This window comes from Arachis ipaensis, chromosome B3 (assembly GCF_059453495.1).
Source record: "Arachis ipaensis isolate K30076 ecotype BB chromosome B3, ASM5945349v1, whole genome shotgun sequence".
In the NCBI taxonomy this organism is placed as follows: Eukaryota; Viridiplantae; Streptophyta; class Magnoliopsida; order Fabales; family Fabaceae; genus Arachis; species Arachis ipaensis.
This window is the reverse complement of record NC_142438.1, coordinates 123,287,424-123,304,120: the sequence shown is the minus strand read 5'-3', so window position 1 is coordinate 123,304,120 and position 16,697 is coordinate 123,287,424. Positions and strand designations below refer to the sequence as shown.

The following is a 16,697-nucleotide window of genomic DNA, read 5'->3' as shown; positions in this document are numbered from 1 at the left end:
CTAAGTAATTTTACTTAAAATGAAGAAACATGCATTTTTTATAATTAGAATGAATCTTAACAACAATATTTAAACAATAAGATACAAATATTTTGATTATAATAATCAAAGTTACATCCATATTAGTATCTTACCAACTAAAAATTAAATTGAAAATAAAAGAAACAAATTAAAATTACAAACAATCATAACAAAATTTTTGTAAGAGTTGACCTTACCCAAATATTCCTTCTCTATGCGTTAACTCATGTTCTGTGTCATATATGTATAATTGGGCAAATTTCAGAACTTGACCAGTCTGAGGTAATAAACTTCCAATCCTATGATAATTTTGGCCACTTATGATGAATTGTGGTGAGTCAGTTCCATCATTCACTGAGTCTATTACTTTATCACCAAGAGAAGTGAAAGCAAACATACTATTATAATACTGAATTTTCTTCTGAAACTATAAAGACTTACTATCATGACCATGAATCAAATTATATAATAAATTTGGCCCTTTCTGAAGATACAGTAATTGAATTTTTCCTTGAAAACAACAAAGTGTAAAAAGAAGCTGATTAATTCTTGACTGTTTTTCAACCCGCTCTAGTAACCAAAACGACGCACCACAACATAGACAAGTATACACAGGGTCACCAATATCGAGACAACCTACAAAAATGAATAAAAATTTTAAATAATAAACAAATCCTTACAAATTTATTGATTTTGAATAAAAGAAAAAGATCATAAAAGGAAATCAATGATAGAATTAACCCACCATACCCTGGTCTTCAACTTCCAGCCTCATCAATCCCTGAATTTGCCACTCCCCTATTCTTCACAGACCGATAGAACTCCTCACAAAACTCATGAAACTTTGTGTCGGAATCCAAAATTTCTTTACCGGAGAATAATCATTCAGGAGCCTCTGAATCACATTGGAGTAGGTGGAGCATCAGTGGCTGCGGCGAACCGGGAACAATGCACAGGCGGGGTATCAAAGGCGGACGGCATGGAAGAGTTCAACGACGATGATTGCGGCGAGAAGTATCGCCAAGGGAGGAGAAGGTGTTGCCGGTTGGGCTTGAAGGGGAATTGTTGGAGATGAAGGACCTGAAACCAAAAAGGTTTAAATAAAAAATAAAATTAAAAATATTACAAAATAGAAAGAAGACGAAAGAGAAGAAGAAGAGAGCTGTGTACCGTTGTTGATGGGTGAAGAATCAAAAGCCATAGCTGTTTTTCTGTCTTCCTTACCTCTTCTTCTTCCTAACCTCATTTCTTTATTTCCTTCATTGGGCTCTTGGGCTTGAATTTTGTCCGAAAAAGAAAAATAAAAAAAAAGAAAAAGTGGGTTGGAAATAACTTTCCTGCTGTCGTACATACCTATTACAATTACCTAATCCCTTTGACTATAGATTTTGAAATCTAATAAACCTATTCTATGGATAGACTGTAAAAACAAAAAGGTAAAGAAGAGAATTTTTTTTTAAGAAAATTCTAAATTCTATGAAAATTCCACCTCGGTGATGTTTCCTCTTGAATTCTAGTATGTATAGATGTGCAACTTTAAAAGCTTACTACCATACCGCAATTTATTTATTAAATGATAATGTTGAGTTTAGCCAACATGTTTCTATTGCAAAATTATTTTATCAATCTTATTTTTTGAGAATTTAGAATTTAAAATTAAATTTTATAATTTTAAATTAAAAAAGTAATTGATATTAAATTAAAAAAGTTAGTTTTTTAATTAAATTCATATTTTTCATTAAACACAATATCTTTCTCAGTTTAAATATATTATGGTATTCTTAGTAAATTATGATAAGTAGCTCAATTTACGAATTAAAAAAATAGTGATTTATATAAATTACAAAATATGATGCATGTATAATAAGTTTTAGTTTAAAACAATCTAATAAAAGTAGATTTTTTTATTTTATTTATACTAAAAAGTCTTTATTTTTGTATATTTTTGTTATCGTATGAATATGATAGTCATGTTTTTTTATTTTTAAAAGTGATTGAAAACTTTCATATTTTCTATTTTAGATTTTTTTTTATTATTATCTCAATGAATGTAGGTGAGTTTTAGCATGTGCTGACTACAATGAGACGCATTAACCTATTTTTTCTGATACAAGTTACGGCATAGCTGACAGATTTTTTTCCAAATTTTATTTTGACTCTAATTAGCCTTTAATATTAGAAAAATTCTAGCATGCTGATGGAAGTGGTCAGCATGGAATGATGTCTCCCCATGTCATCGTAAGAAAGCGATGCGTGTTAGGTAAGGTTGCTAGTGAAACGAAAACGAAAATGGAAATGTACCCCGTTCCGTGTGTCAGTTTCATTATGGCTAATTAAGTGGTTAAGATAGGTGGGTTAATGGACTATTTTGTATGAGCTTCTTGAGTTATGTTGGTTTAAAATGAAATAGTAGTGTAGGCTATAGTGATTCCCGATGAATTTGGTGACTTGTTGGCGTCGAACCAAAAGCGGCATGAAATAACATGATCCATGAATGTGAACGAAATGGATCATTTACCTAGAAATGACACAGCATGTGAAAGAACAAAATAATGATAAGAGAATTTCGTGATAACAACATTCACCTTAGGGTTACATGCAATGTAGATGTAAATATTTTTTCATTTTAGATTAAATTAGTGATGTTGAGAAATTTCTGCGACATATTCCAAAGCATGGGTACATTTATGAAGAATTGGAAAGATGATAATGTATAAACATTATTTAGTTGATGTGTCGGTAAAATTATTTGCATGAGGGTATGAAGAGGCTGTTGTTCGTATTTTATTGTAGCTTGGTTTAGGGTTTGATGATGGATTAATGTTAGGATGTATAGTTAAGTATATAAATTGTTATGAAAGGCAAAGATAGATGCACTCGTGTACGTGATCATTATGTACGAATAGTATGTAGTGGGATAATTGAATTAGTTGCATTGAGTTAGCATGGCATATTAAATATCACGAGCCATTAAGCTATATAGTAATTGTCTAATAGGTTTTGTTCTTATGTTTAATATGGGTTTACTTGCAACTTATCGTGAGTCATGTGGGAAGCAAAATGTATTTCATTAGTAGTTAAGGTAAGTAATGAGTTGTAATCAACTTGAGTTATGAATATTGAAAGAAGTTGTTAAGTTTGGATTTAGGATTTTGGTGGTGGTGTAAAAGATTTATTGGTTATCTTTAAGGGTTTACTTATTAGGGTTATTAACGTGGGGATTAGGCTAAAGTAGTTAAGGTTGAGAATTTTAGGATTTTTAGGGTAAGGTTAAGATTTAGGGTTTAGGATTTAGGGTTAATATGGATAGTTTAGCGCTCTATGGTTTAGGGTGTAGGGTTGGGTTTGAGGTTTATCGTTTTGGGTTTAGGTTTAGGGTTGCGAGTTGAGTTTTAAGGTTTAGGGTTTTAGGGCTTACGATTTAATTTCAGAACAAAAGTTTGGATGTACATGCATGGAGAAAATAAAGCAGGTAACAATCACAAAAAAATTGAGTATCTGGTATTGAGGCGGGGATAAGAGCGTTGATTCTACATAACGAATGTAGAGATGGATGAGAAGACAGTTTATTGAGTGGTTATGCATGCAGGAATAAGAGCGCTTATCCTAAATAACGAATATAAAGATGGATGAGAAGATATTTTATTAAGTATTACACTGTCATGGACACAGTAATAATATGTGATTTTCAAATGAACAAGGTTTAAAAGTTTAGGGTAATAATTAAATTTGTGCAACATAATTAACCTTATAAATTGTAACAATTACATGTAGGATTGTGTAAAATAATAGTTCTTGTAATATATTGTGTTATAAAAACAGATAAAATCTTGAAGAATTTGGTGGTAATAATGGGTTAAAAACCTGTTATTAATTTAGAGGATGTATATGTTATATATTATATGTAGCCATACATGATTTTTATGTAATTCGTAGGGCAGAATATAAATCTAATATATTTAAAAAAATGAAGGAAGCTTAATAAGTAATTAAGAAGACACATGTTGCGGCTAAATATTGGAGGATGGAGATTAAGCCATGTAGGCAGGATTCGTGGACTCTGTTGATGATTTAAATATGTTCCATGAGGTGTTTGAGCGAGGGTCATTTCTGTTACTTTAAAGGGGATGCTATAGGAAGGGTGACATTGCAAATTCAAAAGTCTGGAAGGTTGGACGTATAATTACTATGCTGTGAGAAAGGATAGGGTTCATAGGATTTACAGTTCATGAAAGAATTGTGAGAAGCAAATCACCGGTTTTAAGGGTAATGAATACAAGGGTTTTTAATTGCATCATGACACAATTGAGTGGATGACATTGGGAGAAAACAACAATAGTAACGATGACGACCAACGAGGAATGGGCTGCTGATATTTTCGAAGAGCCAGATGTTGTCTTGTCAGATGCAGAGTCTTTCAATAACCGAAGGCGCATCCACTGTTTCTTACAATGGCATTGGCAGTGCTCGACGTTCTGGGTAAGCGCTATTTGGATAATTAATATGGGTAAAAGTTATTTGTAGAAATTATCCTTTATATAAATGAATGTTGTATCGAATCAGGTGTTAGGGCACAACCAGTGCAGATAGAAGATACTTTTATCTTGGAGGACATGGAAGAGCTTTTGGTGAGTGAATGTATCGCTTCATCAATCTCACTGCCGAACTACTATCCTAGGAAATGCAAGACAAAGGAAGAACAAGATGTTGTAGGGTTCTGTTGTTCAAAAATAATTGAATTCGAAGTAGGAGATTATTCGAGTAACTAAGTGAGCTTTCGGAAAGAAGTTGGCATCGAAGGAGACACGTGTTTGAGGACATTAAGTAAGAGTCCGATTAACTTAGTGAATTGAGGAGGTATTCGACAAAGAAGATCGAAGACTTTGAAATCGAAAGTCATTCTGAAACCGTCACATGATCAGATAAAAGAGCAAGAATGGTTATTCACGTTTTCGCACACGTGGAATTTTCATTTCAAATTAATCGGTTAAGAAAATGGTTATAAATACTAGAAGGCTCGAAATCACAGGGGTTGGAACTTTGCTTCAGAAATTACTCATGCACACTCACATCCCAGGGACTTTCTGAGTCTGCTTCGAGTCAATTTTCTATAAGGTTCCTTCCACATGTCTTTATTTTCCATTTACATTTTCTGCAGACTTTACTTTTCATGCAAATTTACTTTTCAAGCAGCATTTACTTTATTCGTCCAAATTTATGTTTCAAAACTTTTAATCTTCATGTCAAAAGTCCTTCAGTCGAAGGCATTTTACTGCTTTGTTTAGATTTAATGCAAACCATTTCAATTCCAGTTGATTTTATTTTCAAAACCTTTTATTTATTGTCTTTTCAGTCTTTTCTTCTAATCTCGTCTAATTCGAGGAACTTTGATGAACTTTTAGAAAATTGGTACTTGCAAAAGAGGAGTTGGTTTCGCTCCCAGACTATTAGAATCGAACCACCATCGACTTGCTAAAAATAGAACAAAACAAATTGGCACGCCCGATGGGACAGTTTTTAATTAAAGTGTGTCAAATATTTTGGTGTCACTTAGTGTATGCGATTAAGGAGTGGGAGGATTGTTCACATGGCTGACGAAGTTTTGAATGTGAATAGTGTTTTGGCCACGAATTACAGTGCACCAGTAAATAGACAGCCTTTGGATGTTATTTCACGTTCGGAAGGGGTAGTTGTAAATGAAAGTGTGGCAATTACTAGTGTTCAAGTTGAAAATAACGTGCGTAACACTCGTCCACGTGGTAATCCACCATTAATTCAGCCCCAAGTAACTGTTAGTTTGGCCTCCTTATGGCCTTCCTCCTGGTTATACTCTACCAGTGAGTAGTTTCGTTCCTCCAATTTGTTTTGGGGGTTCACATAGGATAAACAATGCTCAAAATCCACAATAGCAATCCGAGTTTTCTCGAGATTATAATGTGAGCTCTACATTGAATACTTCTAATTCTATAGTGGCATTTCGACAACATGTAGAAGAAAGTCATAATGATTTGGTCAATTTATGAACCCAGCAAATGACTACAATTTTGAATCTATGATGGCTGATCATGAATCGAAATTTGATCGTCTTGTAAGGCAAGTCGAGCGAATTGCTTAAATCATTGATTATGATGAAGGAGAAAGGCAGAATGCCAGAGGAAATAATTATGGTTTTGAAAATTTATTTCAAAATGAGAACGATGTTTTTAGAAATAGAGAAAATCCTCAATTAATTTCTCGTGGTCAAAATGCAAATGATGTCCTGGCTCGATTACGCGCTAATCAAGTCGGTGAACGTTATCAGGTTACCAGAATTGTGGAAGATGTTTTAAATAGGGTTGGATTCAATATAGGATTCATGAATTGACCCCCACTTTGTGTAAGCTTTTTCTCATAATATTCAAATGGCTGAAGTGCCAAGGGGAGTGAAAAATCCTAAAATAATTATGAAGTTTGCAGGAGAAGTTGAGGAGTCAACCACTGAACATGTTGCCCGATATTTGGTTGAGATTGGAAATCTGGCCAATGATGAAAGTTTGAAAATGAAGTTTTTTCCTTCTTCGTTAACGAAGAATGCATTTACTTGGTTTTTGAATCTTAGACCAAATTCGATAACAACATGGGCTCAGTTGGAAACTGCTTTTCATGCCCAATTTTATCGGGGAGAATTGAATGTGGCAATTACTGACTTAGTGACTTTGAAACATGAAGATGGTGAAACCATTGATGATTATATAATTCGTTTCAAAAATGCCAGAAGTCATTGTTATGTCACTTTCTGAAAGTGTAGTGAAGATAGCAGTTATGGGGTTAAGATTTTATATGCGTCGAAAATTACTTAATGTACATATTCCTGACTTAGCCCATTTAGCTGAGAGGGTTTGGCAAGTAGAAATTCTGAAGAAAGAAAAAGAGAAATATAAAAATGAAAGGAGGTTAAAGAGCAAACCTTTCTCTCGTAAGGAGAAAGTTTCCTATGTGGCCATGGAATCCTCTGATGAGGAGTTTGATTTGGAGGCAGAAGTTGATTTGGATGAACTTAGGAAATGCCCTCCTTATGTTTGTTCTTTACTTAAGAAAATCTCTGACAATGAGAAGTCGAATGATTCAAAACTGAAAAGTTGAAAGATCGGGGACGTATCTCTATGTCCTCGATGTCCAAGGTGTTTTCAGTCAACAAAGTCAAAGGGGCAACACCTTCTGTGTATTCTCGAATAGTTTTTCCGATTGGTGGATAGACGTGTCCAAAGGGAGTTCCCTCCCCTGTGAAGTTGGATAAAGGAAAAGCAGTGGGTATTGCTTCAGATGGTGACAAAGATAAGGTTGCTGGTTTAGATGAAGATTACTTCGAAGAAGGAGAAGATGAGATGGTCAGTACCATTTTTGATTATCCCGACTGAATATCTAGGGTAATATAAAAGAATTCTATAGATGATATGATGTGGATGATGAAGAAGCCTTTTCGTTCATTCGATATGAGGATGAACCTGGTTATTTTCAAAGGCCTTCTGAGAAACAAAAATCTCATTTGTGCTCACTACACATTACTGCAACTATGAGTGGGATCAAAATAAACAAATTTCTGATCAACGGAGGAGCAGCTATTAGCCTTCTACCGGAGAGGATGTTGATGAAAGTGGGGAAACACTCTGATGATCTAATTCCTACTAACATTGCTGTGACATATTACAGTGGTGTTTTGACTCCTGCTAAGGGGTTGGTTACTCTTGTGGTAAAGCTTGGATCTTCTTACCAAAACACTATCTTTGTGGTGGTGTCTTCGAAAGCTAGTTACAATGCTTTACTGGGGCGAGATTGGATCCATGGTGTTGGGGTTGTACTAACCACTGTGCATCAGAGTATCCTTCTTTGGACAGATGATGGAAAACCTGAAGTAGTTAAGGCTGATTCGAATCTATACGTTGAACAGTTGCATGTTGATTTCAGGGTGTATAGTCCAAAACTAAAACCTTTGAATGTTAACGGGGTCTTGAATTCTTTCAATTGTGAAGGCTATTATCTGACATCATAAGGTTTGAGTGTTAAGCTTCGTTATCCACAACTCAGTATTCCTCCGACTGGGTGGGATTCTTCTACATAAATTCGAGGACAGTCTTCGATGGCAAGTGAACGAGATGTCTCGGATTATCTGGTAACTTTAAATAAATATTTAAGTAATTTTCTTTCAGTAGAAAATAAAAGTGATTCTTCTGATGAAGTTGAGTCATGTAGGAAATTAGTTTCATCTTCTTCTGATAATGTAGGCTCGACCCCTTCGGTCGAATTTAGCCATGGTTTAAGTTCTTTTTGTTCCTATTATGAGGATAATGTTGTTAATCAAACTGCTGCTGGTGTAGCAGAAGTACATTGTATTGGAAACAAAGTTGTTGTTAATTTAGCGAATGATCAAGTTTGTTTCAATCCTAATGAATTCGTTGATCTATCTTTTGATTGTATCTATGATTTGGAATTGCTGGGTTTTGAAAAGTATTCGGTATAAGATGGTGAAAATGCGAAAGGTTTTGAGTCGCAAGATCCTTTAGAGATTAATTTGGGATCTATTAATGATGTTCAAATTACTTACATATGTAAGGACCTTCCAGTCCCATTTTGAACTGAATTACGTCATCTTTTGCTCAAATTTAAAGATTGTTTTGTTTGGGATTATCATCAGATGCTTGGTCTTGATTGTTCTCTTGTGGAACATCGACTAGCGTTGAGACCAAATGCTCGAACCATAAAGCAAACGCATCAACGATTTGCTCCTGAGATTAATCAAAAGATTAAAGAAGAAATTGAATGCTTGATTAAGGCAAAATTTATTCGCACCTCACATTATGTTGAATGGGTTTCGAACATCGTCCCTGTGATGAAGAAGAACGGGAAATTGAGAGTGTGCATTGATTTTCAATATTTGAATAATGTTACTCCGAAATATGAATATTTTATGCCCAGAGCAGATATGTTAATTGATTCTACTACAGGAAATGAGATTTTAAGTTTTATGGACGGTGATTCGGGATATAACCAGATCTTCATTGCAGAAGATGACGTGTCCAAAACTGCTTTTCGATGTCCTGGGGCATTAGGTACATATGAATGGGTTGTTATGCCATTTGGTTTGAAAAATGTTGGTGCGACATATCAACGTGCCATGAATACTATTTTTCAGAAGTATATTGGAAACTTTATGGAAGTATATATCGATGATGTTATGGTTAAGTCGAACTCTGTGACTCAACACATCGATCATTTGAGAAAAGCATTTATTACTATGCGAAAGAAATGATTAAAAATGAATCCTTTAAAGTGTGCATTCAGCCTTTCAGTCGAAAATTTCTTAGGATTTGTTGTCCATAAAAAGGGGATTGCTATCGATAAAGGTAAGGCTGATGCAATCTTGGCTTTATCCCCTCCTAAATTGAAGAAGGAAGTACAATCTTTTCTTGAGAAAATTAATTATCTTAGAGTATTCATATCGAATCTTTCGGGTCAAACTCGAGTAGTCGCACCTTTGGTGAAACTTAAAAATGAATCTCAGTTCGAGTGGACAGAAGAATATCAAGAGGCTTTTGAGTCACTTAAAGCTTATTTGTCCAAAGCTCCAGTAATGGCAAACGTTTTCCCTTATGAAGATTTAAAATTGTATAATTCGGCATCCATGAATACGATTGGGTGTATGTTGGCTCAAGATGATGAAAATAGACATGAACGAGTTGTTTATTACCTTAGTCGAGTATTGACTGATATTGAGACAAGGTATTCACCCATCAAAAAATTGTGCTTATCCCTGTATTATGCTTGTACAAAGCTAAAGTGCTATATAGTTGCTAAACCTATGAAAATTATTGCATAAACTGATCTCGTTAAATATATGTTGACATATCCAATGTTGAGAGGTCGGTTAGAAAAATGGATGTTAGCATTAACAGAGTTTGATTTGCAATATGTCCCAGCAAAGGCCGTGAAAGGTCAGGTCATTGCAGATTTTCTAGTAGATCATTCGAATAATCTAAATGAACAGGGGGCCAATATAATTGATGTCTATGTTGATTATTGGAAATTGTATTTCGATGGTTCGAAACATAAAGGTGGTGCTGGAGTAGGGATTTTAATTATCTCACCAGATGGGGTTCCATCAGAATTTTTGTTTGAATTGAAATATTCTTGTTCAAATAATGTGGCTGAGTATAAAGGTTTAATATTATGCCTCGAAATTTTGATTGGAAAAGGAGCCTTAGAAGTTCAAATTCTTGGTGATTCTCAGTTAGTTTTGAAACAGTTGTCGAAAGAATTTAAATGTAACAATGAGAAGTTACAAAAGTATTTGGAAATAGCATGGGATTGTTAACTTCTTTTCGGAAAGTCTCATTAGTTCATATTCCGAGAATTCAAAATAAAATTGCGAATGAGTTGGCTCAAATCGCTTCGAGATATAAGATATTCCCAGAGACACTAAGAAAGCTGGCAGAAATTCATCAGATTTTAGTGCCTATCGATGAGAGAGAGGCTGTGTCTGGATAAATGGGAAGATGACGATTGGAGAAAACCATTGCTGATTATTTAAAAGACCCCAATGTTCGAGTTGATAGGAAGATAAAATTGAAAGCGATGAACTTTGTATTGATGGCTGATGAATTATATAAGAAAGGAATTGATGGAAGCCTTTTGAGATGTTTAGGTCAAGCTGATAAGGATATTGCTTTAGGAAAAGTTCATAGAGGTATATGTGGGGCCCATCAAGTTGGGATAAAAATGAAATGGGTATTACGTCGAAATCATGTTTATTATTGGCCTTCTATGATCAAAGACTACATCGATTATGCAAAGGCGTGTCAAGAGTGTCAATGCCATGGGATAGTACAACAGATCCCAGCGTCTGAGTTGCATTCGATCATTAAGCCATGACTTTTTCGAGGATGGGATTTGAATTTAATCGGATTGATACACTCTCCTTCATCGAAAAATCATAAATTTATTTTGGTGGCAATAGATTATTTCACGAAGCGGGTTGAAGCTGTTCCTCTCATAGAGCTGGGCAGAATGAAGTAATAGACTTTATCGAGGAATACATAATTCATCGATTTGGAATTCTTCAACCGTTAAGTACTGACCAAGGAACTATGTTCACTGGTCAGCGAATTAAGAATTTTAAAGCCTCGAGAAACATTAATATGGTCACTTCAACCCCTTATTATGCACAAGCTAATGGGCAAGTCGAAGCAGCATACAAAATTTTAATCAATTTGATTAAAAAACAAATTGGGAGTAGACTTCGAACTTGGCATGAAACTTTGAGTTAAGTATTGTGGGCCTATCAAAATTCATCAAGAGGGTCAACAGGTACCTCTCCTTATAAATTGGTGTATGGGCATGATTCAGTTTTGCCATTAGAGATTAATCTCCATACGTTAAGAATATTGAGCCAAGATAATTTTTCAGTTGATGATTATTGGAATGCAATGTATGAAGAGTTGAATGGTTTAGACTCAGAACGCATTTTGGCACTCGAAAACATGATTCAACAAAAAGAAAGTGTTGCTCGAAATTATAATCGTCGAATAAAGGAGAAATGTTTCAATATAGGAGAATTGGTTTTAAAAGTTGTGTTGCCGATGAAAAAGAAGTCTAGGTTTCTTGGCAAATGGTCTCATACTTGGGAAGGACATTTTCAAGTGATTGATTTATATTCTAAAAATGCATATCGAATTAAGGATATTGATTCTGGAAACGTGATTAAATCGATAAATAGGAAATATTTGAAACAATATCGATGTATGCAGGATCAAGAGTAGGAACATAAATATATATAAAAGCATATATGAAGTTACTGTCATAACAAAAGTTTCAAACGGATGGAACAAAAGATGCTAAAAGTTCTTGAAGTTTTGAATGAAGCTGAACCCTTTCATTATCCAGAGTAGTGTAATTTTTTATTTGTATGTGTTCCTCACTTTGAGCCTGATTGAGCTGTTCGGTGCAATTCTTCTGTTTGGGTTTTACAACACAAAGCTCCTTGAAGATCCTCTGTTGTTGTTGTTGAACGGCAGTTAAAGGGGTAGCCAAGTCAACTTTTCTTTGTCGAATTCTAGCCAGTTTTTGCTCGATTCGGGCTAACTCTATCTCGAGATCTTCTTCTTGCTTGTTATAGTAAGCTTGACCAGTGAGGGCTTGAGTGACCCTTAAATCATATTCTTGATAGGATTCTTTCATCGGTTGAAGAACCGCATTGACTTCTTCTGACTCAGATTTGGTCTTATTTATTTTTTCTCTGGCTCCCTGCAACTTATCTTGAATAGTGATGTAGCTATTTGAAATTTTTGTAAATCTCTTCACTATAGAAGAAAGTGCAGGAGGAACCTAAAGTTCGAGGGAAGAACTAAAAATATATGATAAAAAATAATTCAGGTTCAATTGACTGGTCCATTCAGAAAGAGCGTGTTTTAAAAGTTCTAAAAGATTGGATAGTTGCTGCAGAATGTGTTGACTGAGTTTAGAAGAAACGTTGGATGATGAAGGAACTGTAGGAATGGGAGTTGAGATAGGCACTTCTCCTTCTTAAACGATTTCTGTTAGAACTGCTACAAGTTTGGCTAGTTCAGTGTTCGAAGGTGTGGAAGTAATGTCAGGTATCTTAACAGATGGTTCTGGACCATATGAGGAAGAAAGTTCAATGGTTCTTTCTGGACTTTAAATTCTTCGAGGAGAAGGGACAGTCCCTGCATTTTAAGCAGATAGTTCAGGGCTGTGTGTAATATGAGATGTGTGAAACGCATCAGCTCAATGGAAGAAAGAGGATATTCAATGGGTTAATTTGTTGGTGGTAAGGGTTGCTTTTGAGTTGAATCGGCCAAAACTTGTGTTTCTGGCAGGATGATCCAAATAGGATCAGCAAAAATCACGATTTGAGTAGATGAGTGGGACTCTTGTTGTGTTTGTCTTCTTTGATCCCCTTGTGTTCCCGATTCAGGAGTCGATGAGGGAGTAGAGACAAATTTAGCAGTTTTTTTGGTCTGCAATATGAAAAAGTGTTTTATAAGTTATGTTTCTTTCGATTTACATAAGCAATTCGAAATTAAAGTGAAGTTACCTGGATGAACTTTCTTCAAATGAAATGGGGGAAAAATAGCATCTGAGTCATTATCCGAATCAGATTCTTGAGAAGGAACAAAGATGTTTGGTTGTGCTGGTTGCTCGCTTTCATCAGAGGAACTTTCGCCCGATGATTGAGTCTAATAATAGCCAAAATTTTAGAGTTGAGATGTATTCAAATGAATTTGATAAAGGAAGATTTAGAAAAGTTTGGTCAAAAAGTTTACCTTTTTGGAGGTTGTTGCTAGAATTTTTTGAATTTACTTTGGTTGTTGGTGCTGTGCTGTGACTTCGAGTTTTCTTTTCGAAGTTCTTTTTGGTGAACGATCAACAATTGGAATGATTCTCAATGCTGGATTTTTTATTAGATCGAAAGTACGATCGTATTGAGAATATTATTTATTTCACCACTCAGAGAAGGATTTGGTGACGAATGAGATGCGCTCATAGAAGAGATGGGAGTAATTGCTTCAGTGTTGTCGGTTAATTGCAAGATAAAGATCAATGTCTTCTTTTGAAGAGCATGATTAATTCGAGGGATGGGTACTGGAATGGCTTAAGAAAATCCTAGTTGTCTGGCGACGTAGTGAGGAGAATAGAGGACCACTCTGAATTGTTCTTTTTTGTATTGGGGCAGTCCAATGAGGATTACCTGAACAGCAAGAATGTGTGCCCAGTTCGAGTTGGTTATTTCGTTCTCCCCGTCATCTGAAGGAAAGAGAAAGCATTTGAACCATGCAGGGCCACAGTTTCGACGCAGAAAAGGAGTAAAGTTCAAATTATTGTTAACAAAATTGTTGCAGGAGTGAAATAGAGAAAAAACAGCCCAAAAAAGGTCTTCAGTTGTCTTGGCATTTTCAAAATTTGGTTGGAGAGTGGCTAAACGAAATTCCTCAATATGCTGTTTTTCAGAAGTACTATTGATGAGCGGATATTTTATACGCTTTTTGGGGTTAATTTGATATAGATTTTAGTATGTTTTAGTTGGTTTTTAGTTTATTTTCATTAGTTTCTAGGCAAAATCCACATTTCTGGACTTTACTATGAGTTTGTGTGTTTTTCTGTAATTTCAGGTATTTTCTGGCTGAAATTGAGGGAGCTGAGCAAAAATCTGATTCAGGCTGAAAAAGGACTGCTGATGTTGTTGGATTCTGACCTCCCTGCACTCAAAATGGATTTTCTGGAGCTACAAGACTCCAAATGGTATGCTTCTAATTGCGTAGGAAAGTAGACATCCAGGGATTTCCAGCAATATATAATAGTCCATACTTTGCTCAAGGATAGATGACATAAACTGGCGTTCAACGCCAGCTCTCTGCCCAATTCTGGCGTCCAGCGCCAGAAACAAGTTGCAAGTTGGAGTTCAACGCCAGAAAAGGATCCAAAGCTGGCGTTGAATGCCCAAAACAGCCCCAGGCACGTGAGAAGCTTTAGTCTCAGCCCCAGCACACACCAAGTGGGCCCCAGAAGTGGATTTCTACACTATCTGTTATAGTTTACTCATTTTCTGTAAACCTAGGCTACTAGTTTAGTATTTAAACAACTTTTAGAGATTCATTTGGGATCTCATGACATTTTAGATCTGAACTTTGTACTCTTTGACGGCATGAGTCTCTAAACTCCATTGTTGGGGGTGAGGAGTTCTGCTGTGTCTCGATGAATTAATGCAAGTATTTCTGTTTTCTATTCAAACATGCGTGTTCCTACCTAAGATATCCATTCGCGCCTAACTATGGAGAAGGTGATGATCAGTGACACTCATCACCTTCCTCAATCCATGAACGTGTGTCTGACAATCACCTCCGTTCTACATCAGATTGAATGAATATCTCTTAGATTCCTTAATCAGAATCTTCGTGGTATAAGCTAGATTGATGGCGGCATTCATGAGAATCCGGAAAGTCTAAACCTTGTCTGTGGTATTCCGAGTAGGATTCTGGGATTGGATGGCTGTGACGAACTTCAAACTCGCGAGTGCTGGGCGTAGTGACAGACGCAAAAGGATAGTAATTCCTATTCCGGTACGACTGAGAACCTGCAGATGATTAGCCGTGCGGTGACAGCGCACCTGGACCCTTTTCACTGGAAGGATGGATGGTAGCCATTGACAACGGTGATCCACCTACACACAGCTTGCCATAGGAGGACGTGCGTGCGTGAATCAGAAGACAGAGGAAAGCAGAGATTCTGAAGACAAAGCATCTCCAAAACTCCAACATATTCCCCATTACTGCATAACAAGTAACCTTTAATCCATGCTCTCTTGTTTATTCGCAATTCAACTGATAAATATAATTGACTTCCTGACTAAGAATTGCAAGATAACCATAGATTGCTTCAAACCAACAATCTCTGTGGGATTCGACCCTTACTCACGTAAGGTATTACTTGGACGACCCAGTGCACTTGCTGGTTAGTGGTACGAGTGTGAAAAGTGTGATTCACAATTCGTGCACCAAGTTTTTGGCGCCATTGCCGGGGATTGTTCGTGTTTGAACAACTGACGGTTTATTTTGTTTCTTAGATTAGGAAAATTTTTCTTTTTGGTTTAGAGTCTCTTATTATTATTCTTGGTTAAAAATATCCTTCTTCAAAACAAGTGTTACATTTACTGTCCAATTGGCTAGAGCGTTGGTCTAAGTCCGTGGCAGTTTGGTATACTTTTTTTTTTTAAATCTTTTTCAAAAATAATAATTTCTCTATTAAATTTTGTGCCAAATTTTAAGTTTGGTGTTTTCTTATTGATTTCCCTTTGATTTTCGAAAATTTTAGTTTGGTTTTCTAAAAATTTTAAGTTTGGTGTTCTTTCTTCATGTTCTTGTGTTCTTGTGAGTCTTCAAAGTGTTCTTGAGTTTTCCTTGTGTCTTGATCTTAAAATTTTAAGTTTGGTGTTCCTTGGTGTTTTCCCTCCAAAATTTTCGAAAACAAGGAGCATTAGATCTAAAAATTTTAAATCTTGTGCTATTTTATTGTTTTTCTCTTTCCTCACTAAATTCAAAAATATCTTTTCTCTCTAATTTTAAAACAAATTTTTGAAAATTATTTTTAAAAATTCAGATTTTTTTTCAAAATTTAAAATCTTTTCCAAATCATATCTTTTTCAAAACTTCCTTACCACTTTCTCTCCCCTCATTTTTTCGAAAATCTTCACCTATTTTTATTTATTTTATTTTAATTTATTTTATTTTCGAAATAAATAAATAAATAAATAAATTAAAATAAAATTTTTTATTTTACATCATCTCCCTTTCTCCATCATGGATCTAAGTGGAAATGAACAGTCCAGGAGGACTCTGGGGTCATATGCTAACCCCTCTACTGCTTCATATGGGAGTAGTATCTGCATACCCTCCATTGGAGTCAGTAGCTTCGAGTTGAATCCTCAGCTCATTATCATGGTGCAGCAAAGTTGCCAGTATTCTGGTCTTCCACAGGAAGAACCTACAGAGTTTCTGGCACAATTTTTACAAATTGCTGACACAGTACATGATAAGGAAATAGATCAGGATGTCTACAGACTATTACTGTTTCCATTTGCTGTAAAAGATCAAGCTAAGAGGTAGTTAAATAACCAACCTAAGGCCAGC

At 35.4% G+C, this 16,697-nt stretch overlaps 1 protein-coding gene and 1 pseudogene across 1 annotated transcript; one reads left to right on the top strand and one right to left on the bottom strand.

Moving 5' to 3' along the window:
* Positions 1 to 175: 175 nt before the first annotated feature.
* On the bottom strand, positions 176 to 1,222 carry LOC148572324 (uncharacterized; annotated as a pseudogene).
* Positions 1,223 to 10,629: 9,407 nt separating this feature from the next.
* LOC107633552 (uncharacterized) lies at positions 10,630 to 11,813 on the top strand. Its single transcript, XM_016337165.1, has 2 exons — positions 10,630 to 10,741; positions 11,401 to 11,813. Exons 1-2 carry the CDS (start codon positions 10,630 to 10,632, stop codon positions 11,811 to 11,813), a joined length of 525 nt encoding a protein of 174 aa, XP_016192651.1.
* Positions 11,814 to 16,697: the final 4,884 nt, after the last annotated feature.

Bases quoted from the DNA above. Each gene is read 5' to 3' on its own strand.
- LOC107633552 (XM_016337165.1), top strand. From the start codon at position 10,630: ATGAACTTTGTATTGATGGCTGATGAATTATATAAGAAAGGAATTGAT. The intron at 10,742-11,400 runs GTATATGTGGGG...GGCATGATTCAG, and splicing joins TTTAGGAAAAGTTCATAGAG to TTTTGCCATTAGAGATTAAT.